This window comes from Gadus macrocephalus, chromosome 23 (genome assembly GCF_031168955.1).
Source record: "Gadus macrocephalus chromosome 23, ASM3116895v1".
Lineage (NCBI taxonomy): Eukaryota > Metazoa > Chordata > Actinopteri > Gadiformes > Gadidae > Gadus > Gadus macrocephalus.
The window spans coordinates 9,517,978-9,538,069 of record NC_082404.1 but is presented as its reverse complement, the minus strand read 5'-3'; the positions used below and the strand labels follow the sequence as shown (position 1 = coordinate 9,538,069).

At 44.2% G+C, this 20,092-nt stretch overlaps 1 protein-coding gene and 1 long non-coding RNA gene across 2 annotated transcripts; one reads left to right on the top strand and one right to left on the bottom strand.

Annotated features, from left to right (window-relative positions):
* Positions 1-6,179: 6,179 nt before the first annotated feature.
* LOC132452521 (uncharacterized) lies at positions 6,180-8,693 on the top strand. The gene is made up of 2 exons (XR_009524366.1): positions 6,180-6,389; positions 7,537-8,693. It is a non-coding gene; the product is annotated as an uncharacterized LOC132452521 (long non-coding RNA).
* LOC132452520 (uncharacterized) lies at positions 8,109-9,307 on the bottom strand. Its single transcript, XM_060045183.1, is given in 3 exon segments — positions 8,109-8,444; positions 8,833-9,110; positions 9,112-9,307. Coding segments are annotated over 3 exon segments (663 nt in total). The 5' UTR covers positions 9,225-9,307; the 3' UTR covers positions 8,109-8,172.
* Positions 9,308-20,092: the final 10,785 nt, after the last annotated feature.

Genomic DNA, 20,092 nt, shown 5'->3' with positions numbered 1-20,092 from the left:
TCTCTCTCTCTCTCTCTCTCTCCATTGTTGACCTTCTGGCCCAGATCACGTTGCGTGGCCTCTAATAGGTCCACCAGCGCCCTCCGAGAGAGATAATTAGAGACAAGTCACCGACACGCGGTAATGACGGTCATTTATTCCTCCGTCGACCTCCGGTGCGACTCCTCCATGACGTAGTAACCGACACATTTAGAAAAACACTGTCCAACAATAACCTGATGACTTAATTACATATCATATACATATATATAGAAATACACACTTAAAAATCCAGTGCCACCACCCGTACTGCCCTTCCTAATAGACGTGGATGAATAATTATGCAGAAATTACGTAAATATGACCAAACAGCAACAACAAACGTTGCTGTAGAGCCCCAGATTTACGCACTGGGAGCAGAGCACCGCACACACACATCTCCCCTCTGAACCAATGAGCCTTTTCTGAACGGTTCCACCAAGTTGACCCAGACATCATCTCCATCCATGTGTCCGGGCCATCTCTCATCTCCGCGGTATTCTTATTATTTGAATCACAGAGCTGGTTTTGATATCAGTAATAGAAATGATCCGGATATCTTTTCAATCATGTCACAGTGGGGGGGTTGGTCGAGGAAAATAAAGAGCAAGCCCCCCTAATTAAACTTGAATTCAATTAAAACACGAACAACGATAGTAACGGCGTTGATTTGCGTGTCATGTCTCCGATACAGCATTCGAGATGATGTGGATGATATTAGGCTATTATTAGTATGATGATGATGATGATTATGAAAGAATGAAAGCCCAGCTCTGACGCGAAAGCCCAGCGGAGCCGCGGATCATCTAGTGGACATGAGCAAGTGACGCGACTCGGAACGTTTTCATTCAACAATCAAACATAACCGGATCAATACAGACGCCGCGGATCCCCCTACGCGGCTTGTCTGATGAACACCAGTCCAGTCGTCTCCTGCTCGTCCCAGTAATCCTCAGTGTTTCACCCGCACGGCTGCCGAGAACGCGGTGACGGATCATGGTGTGTGCCGGACGAGGGTCGGTTCGCTGGGTCCGCGGGGGGCTCTCAGGTACCTGGCAGTGGACCCGGTTCGTCCGCTCTGCGGAGGATCTGCTGCTAGACCGCACCGAACACCGCTCGGCTTCAAGGCGCGCGGGGAAAAAAGAGGCACGGAGCCCAGTCCTGGAGCGGAGCCTTTTGACTGGGGATGGAGGGGTGGGGGGGTGGGGGGGTCAACAACAATCCGCCATTTTCTTAATATTACTCCAAGAAACAGTTGAATTCGTGAAGATGACAACATGGAGACACATACCCAGTTCACAGGCCATTGCTTATTGTGTTTCGTTGATTTTTTGTCTGACTTACTCTCTGATGATGAGGCTATGATATCAGCTGATTAGTTTACACCGGAATTGAAAAACATGACAATTTATGTTCAGTAAGCCACAGCAGAAAAAAGCTAATAGCACCGTGCTCACCTGGCGACATAAATACCTGCCAGCCTGGCTGCCTGATTGACATGAGGAGAAACAACTGCAAGCTGCACAGACCCTTATGTACCGAAACACATTTGAATTGAAAATCTGATTCTGAAGACTTTGGTTTGGGTAGGGGGTCAAGCTCCCTATCTAACACTACCTGACGTGGACTCAGACATGAGTCCATACACAAAGAAAACACATCACAATGCACACACACACACACACACACACACACACACACACACACACACACACAGACACACACACACACACACACACACACACACACACACACACACACACCAGAGTAAACTAAAGAGTAAAATAAATCTAAAGCCCATTACTAAATGGATACCTTTGTAATGACCAATAAGCAGCCTAGCAGACAGAAACCTGATAGTCGTCCAATAAGTAATCAATTTGTGGAAGTTGCAGAGTGTAAGTGTGTGTGGGGGGGGCATTCTGCAGAGAGAGAGAGAGAGAGAGAGAGAGAGAGAGAGAGAGAGAGAGAGAGAGAGAGAGACAGAGACAGAGACAGAGAGAGACAGAGACAGAGAGAGAGAGAGAGAGAGAGAGAGAGAGAGAGAGAGAGAGAGAGAGAGAGAGAGAGAGAGAGAGAGACAGAGAGAGACAGAGAGAGAGAGAGAGAGAGAGTCACGTTGATAAACTGTACAGAGAGAGATTACACATACTCGTATGTCACTCTCTCTCCATCTCTCCATCTGCACCGCAGGCCTATTTGTATATATCCTGGAAAAATAAATGAAGGTTAATAAAATATAGTAGCATAGATAAAAATATGTATTTATTTCCACGCCTTTTGTAAATCTACCAGTAAAATAATGATTGAAGTCTTTGTCACAATTGATGTGCAACATCTGTTGCAATATCATACAATATGTATCAATATAATTTATACGTTGCTGTCTCCAGCAACGTATAAATAGTGTGTGTAGAACCAGTCCGCCCGGGACTCCACTCCGGGAGTTCCGCGTCTCTTTTGCTCCGCCAGCAACAGTCTGCCAATAATCAATAATTCACGTAGAGAAGCGGTGGCGGCAAACGTGAAACCTGGCACCGCGGGCATCAGAGTAACCCTTTCATTAGTCCGTTATTCACTCACTGCTTCATTCATAACCCGCTAGAAGAGATATAAACCGTTATGTTAGGCCCGTCTCCCGTCGTTTTAATAGAATAGTCTATACTTTATTCTAATCTCATCCACTGCTGCATGTAGGAATTGACCCTGCGTGATATTGTAGTCTCCATCTCTCTCAGTCTCTGTGTGTGTGTGTGTGTGTGTGTGTGTGTGTGTGTGTGTGTGTGTGTGTGTGTGTGTGTGTGTGTGTGTGTGTGTGTGTGTGTGTGTGTGTGTGTGTGTGTGTGTGTGTGTGTGTGTGTGTGTGTGTGTCTCTCTCTCTCTCGCCCTCTCTCTGTCTCTCCCCACCCTCTTCAATTTTCTCGATCACTCCTTCCTTACCTCCTATGTCGTTGTGTCTCTTTCCTCTCCTCATCTCCCCCCTCCCCTTTTCTCTCTTTCTCTATATCTCTCCCTCTCTCTCTCCTCACCCCTCTCTTAACTCTCTCTGAATCTCTCTCTCTCCCCCTATACATATACTGTATATATCTCCCTCTCCTAACCTCCTCTCTCTTATCTCTCACTCTGTCTCTCTCTCTGTCTCTCTGTCTCTCTGTCTCTGTCTGTCTCTCTCTCTCTCTCTCTCTCTCTCTCTCTCTCTCTCTCTCTCTCTCTCTCTCTCTCTCTCTCTCTCTCTCTCTCTCTCTCATATTTAACTGAAGTAAACTGTACTTCAACTTCTAGAGTTAAAGTTGTCTGGTAGTAGATATAAGTAGAATATCCATCAATAATATCGCTGTAACAACCTCAAATGTTTAGCTTAACTCGATTATAGAGTGTACACAGCAGCATAGACATAAGTGGGCTGTGCTGTGGTCTAAACAAACATAAGGCTAACTCACTAACTGGCTAACTGGTTAGCTCTCTGGGTGGGGAGTGTGTCTATGTTCTCCGGGTCCTATGTTCCCCGGGTCCTATGTTCCCCTCTTTGCTATGTTCCCCGCTTTTCCCAAAAAGGGTACTATGTTCCCCGATATGTATGCGACCGGGGAACATAGGACCCTTTTTTTAAAAAAAAAAAGGGTTCTATGTTCCCCGGTCTGTTACTTTTTCCACTATTACTGCCAAATTCTGGCCGAGATAACTACCATTGCATGTCTTTACCTTTTGTGGAAGAGGGAGAGACGTCGGAGAACCTGACGCAGTCTATTCATACGCCGGTAAACAAACCCCGAGAAGCCCAAACGACAAACGGCAACAATCACTTTCTCCTCCATGCTGCAGTTCACCCCGGACAGCACTGCACTGAGTTGGCCGGTTGAACGTTGATTGGCTGTTACGTTACACATGTCACTCAGTGGCCAGGCTGTTGAACGCCGATTGGCTGTCATCAGGCGAATGTCGCGTCAAAGTTTAAATATTTTTAAAGACTGATAGATTGCGGGGAACATAGGACCCTTTTCCCAGAAAAGGGTCCTATGTTCCATGCTTTTCCCAAAAAGGGTCCAATGATCCCCGGTATGTATGGCTACAGGGGAACATCTGACCCTTTTTGGGAAAAAGGGGAACATAGGACCTTTTTTTAAAAAAAAAGGAACATAGAACATAGGTCCCGGGGAACATAGGGATGACCCCTCTGGGTGCTAGCTAAGAATAGCGAAGCAATGTGAATTATTCAAACCAGTGGGTGGAATACCCAATGCGTTTCCTCCAGAGGGAATCAAACCTGCAGCCTTTCCTACTGTAGGCCTACTATACATGTTCTCAGCCGTGTGTCTTTGCTTACTTTGAACTTGAAGTAGGATTAGTAGAAGAAGTATTGTTGTATCAGTTGTTGTGTCAGTAGTAGTATTACTGTAGTAGTTTTAGTAGTATTGTAGAAATAGAAGTATCAGTAGAATCCCAGGTAGTATAATTAGTTTGTATTAGCAGCAGTATATCCAACCCAGTCGCCAAGAAAAAACGTTGACGGTGTACGCAGTGGCGAAACTACCGGGGTGGCAGCTGCCACCCCCCAAAAAATGCTTGCCACCCAGGTTGTTAGAAGTGTCTCCAATATACATTTATTGAATGGTATTATATTTTTTGCTACTGAAGCTGTTGATCTCATTGGTAACTTGTTTAAGTTTAAGAACTAAAATCTTTATGTCCCCCCTCCCCTGTAAAATGGTTGAGTCCATGAATCCTATTTGCTCTCTTCTCACCGTGCGCATCTGCCGCTTCATTCAAATGAAGGCAGAAACGGTTTGAAAGCCAAAGAACTGGAGACAAGCCAACTGTACGCTTGCAGTAATGAAAAAAGATATATCTAAGCATCGAGGTGACAGCCCAAGTCAACCAATCAGGCAGGGATTCCCCAGAACTCCGGCCAAATTGTCCGATTGAAATTTGCTAATATTTGTCTTAATAATAGTCTGCTGACAGCGCCCCCTCCTATCGATGCCGTAAATATGTTACGAGATACCCTCTCTGTGATCACAGCTCTCCGTGGCTACGGAGGATTGCATTTCTCCACAGCCGTCGAAGTCCTCATATGCAATATGAACGACATTTATCCAGAGTGGGCCAAGCGCGAAAAAAAATGCCTGTGTGATCCTGTCTCTATTGTTTTGTGTGATTTGACTGGCAGTTTGTCTGCTTATAGGTCGGAATGAAGCGGCCACCGATTATTGACAGGATGGGTACTTTCTACCGGACTCGTTCGCTTCTTCACTAGACACACGCGCTACCGCTCGCTCTCCTCGCTCGTCCACTCACTCGCTGACGTCACTCACACACGCATACGCACACTGCCATTCTCCCGCACACACATATGCTACTCGTAACACTATGCCTCGTTATTGCGACGTTCACGTTTTTCCTCATCTATTGAGAGTTAGGCTATTAAACATGTTGCATTCTATACGGCCTGATTATGTCATTATTTAAGCTACATAGCCTAATAAGAAGCGCTAAGGATATTTGAATAAACCAACCAAACAGTTAAAGGGGCCCTATTATGCCTACCAGCAAAAAGCATCCTCCAACTGCAATCTTTGGTTATTTCTTTAATAATTTAGCTATACTTTAATAGTATTCTTTCGGTTCAAATCTGTTCAGTGTTCCAAATTATTTGTTATTAAATGTTACATTAAGATAATTGGTATTGAAGTGTTGTTTAAATAAAATGCTTTTTAAATTTAAAAGAATCGTGGGATGTATCGAACCGTGGGTCAAAAATCGTGATACAAACCGAATCGTGAATTTGTGTATCGTTACAGCCCTAGTAAATATGTTAACTGTTTTCATTAGCGATTGGTATAAATAAATACATATAGACACCAGACATGTGTCTTTGTGTGTGTGATTTGCCACCCTTGAATTTAACTTGCCACCCTTCTGCCACCCCATGTAAAATTTTCTAGAATCGCCACTGGGTGTACGTTTCCATGAACACTGGATACGTAGCATTTCAACGTAAAAAAATAGCGTGTTATACCTACAGTATCCACGCGTGCCGCTGTGGAGGCGGGTTTCGGGGTTTGGGTTTCACGGGGGGAGGTCATGGACATAATAAAGGGGTAGACTGTTGTTGACCGGGGAGGGGGGGGGGGGAGACACGTTTGTTGAGGGGGGACGACGTCACACCGGGTAAACATTCTTCCGGCGTAGTCATTTTTGTATTGCCGTCAATGCAAAAATGGATCGTTTCTTCGCCACTTCCCTGGTGGGTTTTCCGAAATTGCGATTCGAAGATGTGCAGAAGATTGTGGAGACACACTCAGCAACACCACAGCCCAGGCTGACAAAGGGGTACATGTTTTTTGTGGAGGAGTTTGTACACAATTATCAAGGTAAGTTGTCTAAGGTGTTTTGTTGTTGTCAGTAGGCTACTCAATGGCCGCCTTGCTCATTCATGTTTTGTGATGACAAGTAAACCATATACGATCCATATAAATCGTCAGAAATATTGTCTGTGTGTGAAATGATCATATTTGTTACGTGTAGACTATAATATTATGAATATAATTAGCCATGGTGGCTATGAAGTCTCCGTGTGTAGCGTTAGCATTTTAGCATTAGTTTAGCCAAGGATAGGTTCAGCTAGTTATTTGCTGACCAGTTTTCTTCCGATCAGCGACATATTATTAACATTATGTATATGCTAAGTGTCAAATATAGTTGATGGAAAGGTGGTAGTGAGAGGTAGATGCAACCGCTCGATGAGGAGGAATGAGGAGCCCCACATACTACATGTTTCTGCTGAGTTAGGGCCCGTTGGCCCAAGTCTGTTAGTTTTGATAGTCTGTCTGGACTAACAACTGCAGTTGCAGTTTTCCTCTTCTTCTGAAGTTCAGATCATTTTCATTGTTCTTTCTTACAAACAGTAGCGTGCTTAAAGGGGACTTATTATACCACCAGGTGTGAGTGTGATTAGCCTTACAAGCCGTTTTGAAAATCGGCCTAATATGACATCACTAGTGGGCGTGTCCACCTAGATCTGTGCTGGATAGATGAGCAATGTTTACTTCAGTCCACTGGGTAGGCTGGTAGATAGATCTATCCAGCACAGATCTAGGTGGACACACCTAGTAGTGTCACATTTGTTTTGCATATTACTAGTGATGTCATATTAGGCAGATTTTCAAAACGGCTTGTAAGGCTAATCACACTCACACCTGGTGGTATAATAAGTCCCCTTTAAGACTTGGCCCACCTAGCTTGCTGCAATGTTGTGGCTGTACAGACCTATGTATTTTTCTTCCTCTTCATTAAGGCACAAGCCGTAAATAAAGGAAATTTGTTGAGTGCATTAAAAGGACAAACATCTAGTTCATGTTATAACATTGCTAAAACAACAGATGTAATGGTGGCCCAAGAGTTTTGCACGGAACTGTACATGGCTTTTCTGCGGTTGCAGGCTCCTTGCCAGTTTCCAATGGCCTTATATCAAGGTCCTACCTACTAAGTTCAGTAACTCAATTCTTATGGTGTTCACAGATCACCCTGGAGGCTGTTGGACAACTGGGTCTCTCAGAGCTGTAGCTTTGCTGCGGGCAAAGGCTTCTGTAGCCATATAACCGCTCTGCTGTTCCAGACAGCGCATTATGTGCAGCTAGGCCTTGATGTGGTTCCACCTTCCCTGGCCTGTACCAGTCAACCACAGATGTGGCATCGACCTCGAACCCACGTGTGCTGTTGTGTCCTCTGTTCAAATCATACACTTCAGTATTTGTCTAGAGTATATGAGCATTTCCTGTATTGTTGTTCGCCTCAGGGAATCCATCCAGAGGCTGTGAGTGACCTGGTGGTGAAGAAACCCAAGTCGGTGGGGAAGACTGGAGTCAAGTCCACACTACAGAGCGTATGCTGGTAAGACATTTGTTTTGCAATTTGCACTCTGTTAAACTTGCTCATTATGAAAAGATGCATATTAGAATACATCTGTTATCACTACAATATTAAAAAAAAGTCACATTTTTATTTGACGTTTTGCCCTTTGATGTCCCACATCCTAGAGGGAATATCCAGCTTGGAGTTGGTACCATCTCAGCTGTGCTGACCTGGAAGATGTCAGCAGCAATGACGTGTTCTTTAAGGCCAGTTGCTACTCTACAACAGTAGATGAAAAACTCATCAATGGCTGGAATCTTCCTTGAAGGGCTTGGTGTTGGAATCGCCTCTTGTCCAATCCTCTGTGCTTTGCTCCAATAAAGAATATATTGTGTTGAGGGGCAAAACAGACTCCCAAAACACTTGAAACACTTCTTGAGATGGAAACCGAGTATAATATGTCATGGTCTGATCAGACACACAACATCTGTTGAGGACAGTTTGTGGCCCCATGGACATTTCTTGCAGCCTTGCCTCCAGCTCAGCAATATACTCCAGGGCATCATCCAGTGCACCTACAAAAAAAGAAGACAAATCAGTCTTCATTACCATTCATTCGTATTCACCCTTTCTTTTTATTGTATTGTTATTCTGTATACTTAAGTTTATATTTATTATTATTAAATTTATTTGTACTGTTTTCTGTTTTTCTTTTTTATGTATTAACTATAGGTTGAGTGTTGTACATAGAGTAAAAACCAAAGTCAAATTCCTCGTTTGTTCGCAAACCTGGCCAATAAAGCTGAATCTGAATTAATATGTAACCCCAGTTTAACAGTGCGTCTGATGTTGATTGAATGTTTTAACGTTAACCATGCCATGTTTGGCAAAATTATACAATAGCCCAACAAGTGTTGAACAGAAATAACAGACATAACAGCTAGTTAGCACACATCTACTTACCGGCAGGGGGGCGTGTCGCGTAGTCATGTTCCCCGGTACCTCTCCGGTCCGTTTGTGTTTTGTCCTCTCCTTCAGCTTTTCGAGCTGACACCCGTTTATACACGGGTGTTTTTTTCGGGGCTGTGGTGTAGCTGTTCCAGTCAAAACGACTAGGAACAGCTCCAGTATTCAGCGTAGCACTCCCGTCGTCATAATCTGCCGCTGAGAAATGCCGACTACAGACCAGTGTACTCCCCTTCTGAATTACGAAATTAACTCCTTCATTCCGTCTGATCGCCACTGCTGTATTGGGTATTATTTGGGAAGTCGTGGAAATGTAAATACGGTTGTTTTTGTTTTGAATTGGCGCATAGAGGTAGACAACAGAAGCTTTTGTTTTTTGACTGCGCCATTGTCAAATATCATGGACTACGCGACCGGAAGTCACTTTACCCGGTGAAGGCAAAATCGAACGCCGAACCAGGAAGTTGTGAGATAGGCCTAAAGTAGGGGGGGGGGGGGGGGGGGGCACGTTAGTTGAAGTGGGGGGGGGGGGGGGGGACACGTTTGTTGAGGGGGGGGGGGGGGGGGGGGTGGAGACACGTTTGTAGGGGGGGGGCACGCTCGACAACGAGAGTTGGTTTTTATTGAACACTCGACAACGAGAGTTGGTTTTTATTGAACGAGACTTTAACACGGAACAGCTGCACGAAACGATGGTCACGTCACTCTCGGTGACGGTGTCGACCACAATGAACACACGAACAATGTTAATAGAACAACACACAACCACATAACATCCCGAACACATTAACCCCACTTAATCCTAACAACAAAACAAGTTAACAAAAGCCCCTTTTGTCAACTGACAACCCCAATTCCCAGAATCCCCCGCGGCTCCGGAACACGGCGTAGCCTATATTAATCTATATTATCTGAATGGGAAATGCAATATTTTAGGACAGATACACCATTAAACGCGTTTCTAATGACATTTCTAGCGAGAAATGTACATTTTCCTTACATAATCTTCAGTCAGTGAATGTGTATGATCATAGATTTCATATTCAAAAGGCGAAGGGGTGAAAAAATGTAAGAAATATATTTAAGAAATATAGGCCTACTCAAAGCCCAAATCATTGATATCATACCCTATCCAATAATAAAGAAATTTGAATTTGAATGGTAACAATTCCGTTAAATCCTCGTCCTCGTTTTGAACGTCTCACTCATCAGTGTGTTCTTTCTGATTAGCTCTTAATTGAGATCACCTGTCACGCACTCCTTTATTAAAGGTGAACACAATGGGTTTGCTTTACTTTTCGCATCGGCCTGTGTCAATCGAGGTTGAGTTTAGTGAGGGTTGAAAGTTTTCGATCTAGATTGCAGATCACTATTGTCACTTTATACAAACTGAAAGTATGCGTTGTTGCGTGTTTGTTTTTGTGGGCATTTGACTGAACAGCCCAGACAAATATTGCTACCAACATGGCACTTCGAAACAGACCACCGCAGTGAGTAAAAGTTATTTTCCTTTATTAAATGTTGACGTTTTTGGGCTGTCTCCTCAGACACAAGCCATCAGTATCCCTGCTCTTTGCACCTTGACATGCATGTCGCCGCTGTTTGTTAACCTAGCTTTGCTGATTTGTATCTTGTGATGTGTGTGTGTTTTTCTTAACAGGTGTTAGATGACTGACAAGATCTATGGGGGGGCCCCCTTTGGGCCCCCCCATACCAACTTAGTCTTCAAAGGAATCTAGTGCCATGGGACTCCAGTGTCTTCAAAACATCCTCAGAATACATGTGTATGAATGGTCCACCGAAGGGTTGATCTGGAAGCCACCACGGTCCACGCAGTAATCTGCTGCGTGGGCCGTAGTGGCTTCCAGAGCCATTTTTCGGTCTTGGTCAGGATTTGTTACAGTTGCCCTTCAATGTAGCAGGCTACGGGGTTCTGAAGAAGCCTGCTTTACGTAGCATTGGAGTACAAATATTGTGCAAAATGCTCATGTAATTGCACTAGCACTAGTAACCTGTAGATTAGCTTAGTTTAACGTCATTCCGTGCTGTCTCTGTCAAATGTGTGGCTTACTTTAAGTCCACAAGGCCCTCTGGTAAACCACGTTGGAACACCCCTGGACAAGGTGATTAGTCACTGGGTGTGTGCTAAAGTTTTGTTCCATTTTTCACTAGTTGGTTACAGTGTTGTTTTTGGCAGGCATTTTAGATTTAGTTTTAGTCTTAGTCTTTTTGACGAAATGCTTCTTAGTTTTAGTCCCATTTTAGTCATTTCTATCTTTGAAAGTTTTAGTCTAGTTTTAGTCTGACGAAAACTCAAAAGGTTTTAGTCTAGTTTTAGTCAGACGAAAACTCCAAAGGTTTTAGTCTAGTTTTAGTCTGACGAAAACTCAAAAGGTTTTAGTCAAAAAAGCGGTGCCGGGTGCGTGCAGCACCCGGCACCGCTGCTGCTGCCATGGTGCGTGTGTGTGTGTGTGTGTGTGTGCCTCGTCCACCAGCCTCTCTCTGTAGTGTATGAGTGTGTGTGTGCCTCGTCCACCAGCCTCTCTCTGTAGTGTATGAGTGTGTGTGTGCCGTGTGCGTGCAGGCGCAGCTGCGCGCGAGCGAGGCTTTTAGTGTGTGATGGGGGCGTGACTGTTAGCTCTTGATTGACATTGCACGCATATTATAGTTGGCGGGAAAAAAGCATGTTTTGAAACTTTGTTCGTCCACTCACTAACAATTTAGTCTCGTCTAGTTCTCGTCTGACGAAAATGTCTACATTTTTCGTCACATTTTAGTCTTTATATGGCTTTGGTGACGTTCGTCTTAGTCTCATTTTCGTCATGGAAAAAAGGGGTCTGACGACGTCATTTTCGTTTTCGTCTTGCCTGACGAAAACAACACTGGTTGGTTAAGGTTATGTAGAATTGTTTGGATGCTAGCGACGTGATGGCGTATGTACAAGAGCCTACCGTGGCCAGGCCACAGTTGTGACGGTCACGGCCAGATGGCCTAGTGTGAGTGCAACCTTGATTGCATTTGTATACTGTTTACCATTGGATGTTTATGCAATTTGGCTTAATTAATCCGCAGTAAAGCTGCATTTGACTATTCCAGGGTCGTTTTGTACAGGCTTTCAATTGACCATTATTATTTTTTTTTTTACCCTTGCTTACAATCCAACGGTTGTGACCACTTATGCAACTGGGCTGTGAACCTTGCAATTCTAGTTACATATTTGTACACGCAAGCTTGTCCATTTCTATCGCCATCACTAACACTAGCTTCAGCATTTCCTTGTAGGCCATTAGCTGACTTGTGTATTGGAGCGATGATTTGGGTATTTTAAGATGCTTGAAAACCTAAAATAAAGCAAAATGCGTGTCTGGTGTGCAAGAGCCAATTTGTTGGCTTGCAGTAGTCGAGGAGTTGCCGTAGGTCGGAAGCCATCTGGAGGTTGTGGCAATGGAGGCTTGTGGTAGATCAGACGTCTTCCCAGGCAGGGCGCGCGGTCTTCTCGATCACAGGGCAATCTTCAGAGGCAATCGTCTTCTCACTCCTCTCTCTTCAAGACGGTGTCACGGCACCAAATGTTAGATTTCAGCTTATTTCTAAACTGTTTGGACGGACTCTGCGTTGTGTATTTTCAGTCGTCGTAGTAATTCTTGAAGTCGAAATCAAAGCAACTTGACAGGTTGGATCAGAGGGTTGAATAGATGGTTTATTCCAGGATGTAATACAGCGAGATACAGACTTAGGTTGAATAATCTATAGTGGACCCGGTGGTCGATGACTTGTTCCTTGGCTGTCGAACCCTCTTCTCGTCGAACCAAAGGGTTGGGGCGAGTATAATACAAAAAGGGGATATATGAATAACACGAAAACAGACGCACTCTCAGCACTGATAAGGTATCTGGCCCTGGCCATGTCCCGGAGGACCAGGTCGGTTCAACCTTGTTGAGACGTAACAATGGCAGAACACCCTGTCAGTATGAGAGGCCTGGCTTGTCCCTAGACTAGAAATGTGAACAACAGAGAGACACTAAAATACACCAACATTCTACACTGCCTATCAAAAGAGACTTCTAAAACATATCTGCTAGAACAGTTCCTATACTTCTTGTATAATTTGTTCATGCTGCAAATTTACTTTTTGTAGTTGCTCCATATTTCAAATCGGCTAAATATAATGAACTAAATTAATAGCCATGAAATGTTGTCACTCATACTAATGGCAAATACCCTCTTTCAGTTGGTGGTTCAACACTGATGTCTCTCTAGGCTCGAGGGAGAGCTCACAAGTAAATTACACGAATGTCCTGGAGCAATTGGGAATACACTTTTATTTAGTCTACCTGACCAGGGACATCTTTGAACTATAAGTCACCTAACCCAAACTTTTCACTCTTGTTTCTCTTGTTTTAACCCGAAAGGGCTGAAATATCAACATTTCAGGTATTCTGTTTGGATAATGTGCAAAACTTGTGGCTTCACTATTAAAAAAAATTAACGAATGTATTTTTCTTAATGTGGTTAAACTATTTAAAGATTTGTATGCAAAATATTTCTGCTCAATTTGTGGCCAATGAAACTCTGAATTTTTTTAATTTGATAAAACACAACTATGGGTTAAAGGTATTTGCTTTGGGCATCTTTTGATATTTTTAGAATCTAGCTCCATTGATGTTAGAAATGGTGTCTCCCAGTACTGCAAAGTGCTTCCACAAGAATGGGCAGAAAAGGAACTGCCAACTAAATCTATTTAACATGGGTAGAAAGTTTCCATGGAAGCTCTTGGCTGCTGGTTCCCAACACAGCTCCACTGTTAGCCTGTGACCTTGCGTTTAACTTTTTTTGACTTTTGGTGACTTTCACAAAAGAGAAATGAACTGGTTAATACAATAAACAAGACGTTTCATGGTACCATTTTGAACTGTTTGTGGATATTGCATTAAATCCATATGCTTGAAACTTTTCAATTATGCATATCAACGGAATGAAATAAATAGTTCAAGCAATTTGTGGGACTTGGCTGCTTTTACATTATTACTCATTTTGGGGGTTATTTCAGTCTCCAACCTGCAGGTCGTGCGAAGAATCATTTGAATGGGAATATTCTATAAATGTCTTTATCATCTTTCGTCTCAACACTTCTGCTGCAGCCGCTGTTGAAGCGTATGAGTCCTTTGAGACCCCCTTTGATAAAAGGGGTTCGAACAAGGTGAAGGACACCTTGTTCGTCCTCCTACGCCACCGGGAAGATATTTACATGCTTCTGATTGACTAATGAATTGATTCAGCTATTCCCCCAGAAGCCTGGGGTCAAAAGGTCAAAAGGAGACGGAACCAGCCCCGTTGAAAAAAATAGAATACCACCCAACACACTCAGGAGATTAATGATATTTAAATTATTATGACCATGAAGTCTTTATTTGCATGGGTTTACATTTCGTTCTGTGTAGCATGGAAAAATCGGAGAAACACTCCCATTCAGAATGCATTGGTTTACATTTCGTTCTTTGGAAAACGGTTCTTTTTATTTATTTATTTATTTTCAGTTTTTGAGGAGGTGCTTCAAAGATGCTAATTTTTCTGCAATAATCCAAAATCCAATGGAAAAACCTGTTGGCTTTTTGTCAAGGGAACCCAGGTCGACGCTAACTTCCGGGTTGGCCAACATACGTCATCCCTCCACCAATCTACTGTAAAAACAAATGTTCAAGTTTAATGATAATGCATGAATTTATTCTTTATTCTGCGTAAAAAAGAATAAATGCTTTTGGCGACTGGGTTGGCTCTCAGATATACGTGTTTCTAACAAGATGATATCCTTAAAAGTTACATAAAGTAACAGTTTAATAACACAAACGCAGGAAGCACGTGAGCTGCTAGTTTAGCGAAAGCAGCGTTCCTAACAACCTGACGTCGTTGAAACATGCGAGCGAGCCGATCAAATCCTAATAACTATAAAACTAAAGATCAGACACAATCACTGACTGAAGATTATGCAAGTAAAAAGTATATTTCTCGCTAGAAATGTTATTAGAAACACGTTTAACGGTGAATCGGTCCTAAAATATTGCATTTCCCATTCAGATAATAAAGATTAATATAGGCTACGCCGTGTTCCGGAGCCGCGGGGGATTCTGGGAATTGGGGTTGTCAGTTGACAAAAGGGGCTTTTGTTAACTTGTTTTGTTGTTAGGATTAAGTGGGGTTAATGGGTTCGGGATGTTATGTGGTTGTGTGTTGTTCTATTAACATTGTTCGTGTGTTCATTGTTGTCGACACCGTCACCGAGAGTGACGTGACCATCGTTTCGTGCAGCTGTTCCGTGTTGAAGTCTCGTTCAATAAAAACCAACTCTCGTCGAGTGTTCAATAAAAACCAACTCTCGTTGTCGAGCGTGCCCCCCCCCTACAAACGTGTCTCCCCCCCCCCCCTCAACTAACGTGTCGTCCCCCCCCCCCTACAATCGTGTCCCCCCCCCCCCCCCCCTCAACAAACGTGTCTCCCCGGTCAACAACAGTCTACCTCCCCCCCCCCCCCTAAACAATCGTGTCCACAATTTGCCGCGAAAGCCGTGAAACCCAAACCCCAAAACCCGCCTCCACAGCGGCACGCGTGGATACTGTAGGTATAACACGCTATTTTTTACGTTAAAATGCTACGTATCCAGTGTTCATGGAAACGTACACCGTCAACGTTTTTTCTTGGCGACTGGGTTGGTATATCAGTCATACTGTAGTGGTACTAGTAGTAAGTAATAAGTAGTATTAATAGATGCTTAAAGATACAAGAGAGACAATGCAGAATTTTCTCACATAGACGATTAAACGGTCTTCTATAATATGACTTATTTCTTTACTTCTCTTCCTTTGTCCTCTCCTCTCTCCTCTCCTCACTCTTTGCTCCTCCCCTGTCGTCTTACCTCTCCTCACTCCTCCTCCGCCCCTCTCCTCTCTTCTCCTCTCTCTTTTCTCCTCCCCTCTCCTCTCACCTCTCCTCACTCCTCCCCTCCCTTCCTCCTCTCCTCTCTTCCTTAACGTTGACAAGTGATTCCCAGCGGGGTATAAATATTGAAGAGCAGAAGGCAAGAGTTGATCAGCGATATGATTGGACTGCAGGTAAGAACCCGCCTTGTGATCCATTCTCATTACTCAGCACTTTGCTTTAATGAGCCTGTTGTCATGTAGACACCTGCAGCTCTACCACCGCCTTCAACAGTATTCCAGAGCCACATTATACACACCATGCACGTACTATACCATTCACATACAAAATAGCATAGTACACACATATCAGATATTTACCATATACATGCCAAGTACATACACATACCAGATATATACCATATACATACCGTATAGAATAGTACACATACACATACCAGATATATAACAAATAAATAGTACAGAGCATAGCATGCATACCATACACTTACCATATATATATATCACGTACATACTGCATACCATATAAATACCACATACATACCATATATACCACATAATTACCACGTACATACATCCCATATATACCATACAAATAGTAGACATACAATACATATACCATACACATCTCATACGGAACATTGTTACCATTATATCAAATATCTACCTGGCTTCACCACATCAAACACACACACACACACACACACACACACACACACACACACACACACACACACACACACACACACACACACACACACACACACACACACACACACACTCACATATACATACACATGGACACATACACATAGACATAGACACACACAGACATACACACACACACACACACGCACACTGATGCAGACAGTTCCTACATCAAGCTGACAGCCAGAAGGTGCTGAGCAAACTGAACACTGACTAAATTATCCTCGCCTCACTGCTCTTTTTCTATGCCTCTCTTTCTCTCGCTCCTTCTTTCTCTCCACATCTCTGTCCCTCTCTCTCTCTCCCCCTCCCTCTCCTCTCTCCCTCTTCTCTCTCCCCTTCCCTCTCTCCCCTTCCCTCTCTCCTCCTCACTCTCTCCCCCTCTCCCCATCCCTCTCTCCTCCTTCCTCTCTCTCTCCCCCTCTCCCCCTTCCCCTCTCCTCTATCTCCCCCCTCCCTCTCCTCTATCTCCCTCTCTCTCTCTGGTGACAGTAGGGTTCTCCTCTTCTTGACTAAACTCTGACACCAGAGAGACCATATGTGGCCTGTGGTCACTGCTCCACCTCCTCTCGCCTCCTCCTCTCCACTTCCCTCTCTCCTGCACACCTCCTGTACCTCCACTTACTCTACCTCCACCGCCTCTATCTCCCCCCCTGCCTATCTCCACCCCCCCCCCCCCCCCCCCCTCATCTTCCCACTCCACCTCCCCCCCTCATCTCCCCACTCCACCTCCCCCATGAGACTCCCCTGTCTGCAGTTCCCCCCGCGCCTCCTCCCTTCAAGTCCCCCACAGTGCTCCCCAGTGATTTCATAAAATTAGAACATTTTTTCAAGTTCCCAGTTGATCATGTTTAATGTATGCAACCGGCAATGCATAATTAATCAGGCATAATAAAACCAATTTAAACATCACATCATTTATAATCAAATTATACATGTACCTTACCTAAAGCCTCTCGGAGGGCACTGCACGATAGAGAGCGTGTCGGCGTGAGTGTGTGTGCGTGAGTGTGTGTGTGTGGGTGTGCGTGTGTATTTGTGTGTGTGCGTGTCTGATTTTGTCTGTGTGAGTGCATGCGTGCTTGAGTGTGCGTGCGCGTCGGTCCATGCGTGTACTGCCTGTGTGCATATACGTCCATGTAATACTTTCTATTTCTTTAGTGTGTTCTGTTTGAGGAACAGCTCACGACGAAGGCCCCGGCCTAGCCAGTAGCCTACGAGCTGATGCGGTCTCTACAGGAAGACAGAAAGCCACGTCTGACAACTTCCTGCTGACGGCCGTCAGTGGGAGGGTCTCCCCGGGGCGACGATGAGTGAAGACATCAGGGCTGTCTCCCGGGATCCGACCATGGATCCGACCCATCAGACGGATCCGCCACGCCTCTTGGACCCCGGGATTAAGAACACAAGCGGGCGTTATTCTGTGAGATGTCACGTCTCCCGCGTAAACGATTGAATCCATTTCACACGTCTTGGGCTCTTGTGCTCTGAGTTTACAGTCACACGGCTCTCACCTCTGTCAGTCGCGCGGCGCTAATCCGGTTGGGGCGTCCGTCACGGCAACCAGGGCCCGCGGCTCCGCGGGGATCCAAAATGTCTGTCGCCGAATCGGTGTGAAAGTCAGGGAGGGAGGGGAGGAGACGAGGAAACGAGGAGAGAAGGAGAAAAAGGAGGGCAGAGGATGAGAGAAAGATGGGTTGGTATGTTGAGGTGTGTCGTTGTCTGTTGTGTACTGAATAGTCATTTACATAAGGCATGCTTTGTTAGTCGGAGTAGCCTACATCTGGGATCAATGAGGAGAACACGGTGGTCAGGGTGTGTGGGTTTGAGGCCTCAACGTCTGCAGTCTGTCTGTTGACATCTCAGAGCACGATGCCCTAACCCTAACCTCTGCTCCTTCATGACATGAAAAGATATTCACAATGCGTCCGTCGGGGTAAAAGGTTCTGCTAAATGACTCAATTGTAAATATTGAAGGTGCGTGTGTTTCAGTCAGCTGGTGTGTCTCCCTGGCTGGTCTGCAGGGAAAGGGAACGTCTCCTCTGGTATTCTCTCCCTCCCTCCTCCCTAATGAGAGACAGAGCTGGAAAGGTCATGTTTGTCCATAAAGGTTATCCCCATTCCCTTGGTGATAACATCCATGTTATCTGCGCTGGATTATTAACTGTGCCCATAAAATATAGTGTGTGTGTGTGTGTGTGTGTGTGTGTGTGTGTGTGTGTGTGTGTGTGTGTGTGTGTGTGTGTGTGTGGCTGTTTGACGGTGCGTTTGATTATTGTCATATACTACACACTGCACTCTACACTACACTACACACTACTATCAAAACACAAAATACATGATGAATCAGAAGAAAAAAAGAAAAGAAAGACTTTTTCTCAACAATGTATAACATTTCATAAACAATTATCTTAGGTTTAGCCTACCCTGTAATATTTAACCATATCATGTATATTATAGAGCTCTAGCTCGGCATGATTTTGTGTTTGAAGCAGGGGCGGATCTACTGGGGTGGCATGGGGTGGCAACTGCCACCCTAAAAAAAGCCTTGCCACCCCAGCTGCCACCTCAGTTGGCAGCGCAAAATTCATTTTTTTTTGCAAAAAAGACATTTACAAAAGCGAGTTTCAAAAGTCTGACTGCAAGTGAATGCAACCAGGAAATATTGCCCCATCCCGCCTGCCCCCCCCCCCCCCTCCCCGAGACTCCCGCCGGCACTGATCTTGAATACAAGGAAGGCGCGAGAGTCCTCCAAACGAACGAAGCAAGTGGCGCGGCAGAGAGACTACATTCTTGAGGTAATACTGATCAACCGTCTATCTATAAAGAAATTATAATAATTAGAAAAGAGCAGGGCTGTGTATTACAGAAACATCATAGTTAAAGACTTAAGTTAAGATTGGAATGCCTTATAGCTGCATAGCAGGCGCGTGCCGTATGGGCAGGTGGGGCGGCGAACTCCCTGCATTCTCCCAAAAAAATAGTTCCTCAGTAAATCATTGCTCCAAGTTTATTTTTAATAATGTGATTGTCACATTAACTATCTATAGTTTCTGTAGGCTTTCAGACTATTTTTGTTCTGTTGATATCAAATTGATGGTGGCGATTCTAGTTGAGTTTAACGTGTCATGCAATGTGGGGCGGCGGAGCCCCACGACCGCGTCCGTCTGTATGTTTCTCGCATAACCCTGCAGGCTGCAATAAGAATTGCAATCCGCGCTAAAGACGCGCTAACAAACACAAACCCTTCTACACTCAGCTGGTTTTCCTGACCGTTAACTTCATGTGCCTCCTTTTGTATCAACAGTCATTCGATTTGATTATATTAAACTTTATTGTCATTGAACCAAGTAACAGGTAGGCCTACTTGGACAACAAAATGCAAGTCATCTTCTGTAAATTATTTACAAATGGCCATCTCTAATCTACTTGATTGCACACCTGTCTGAACTTTTATAAACCAATATAAGTCATCAATAATTAATAATAAAACAAGCTTCACATCAAGAGCAAAAAAAATAATAAGGTAAACCCAAAAGGTCTTAAATACTTAGAAATTAAAGATATAAAAAAAGAAAGAGAGGGAAATCTTTGATAGCACTCTGAATCCCCATTTG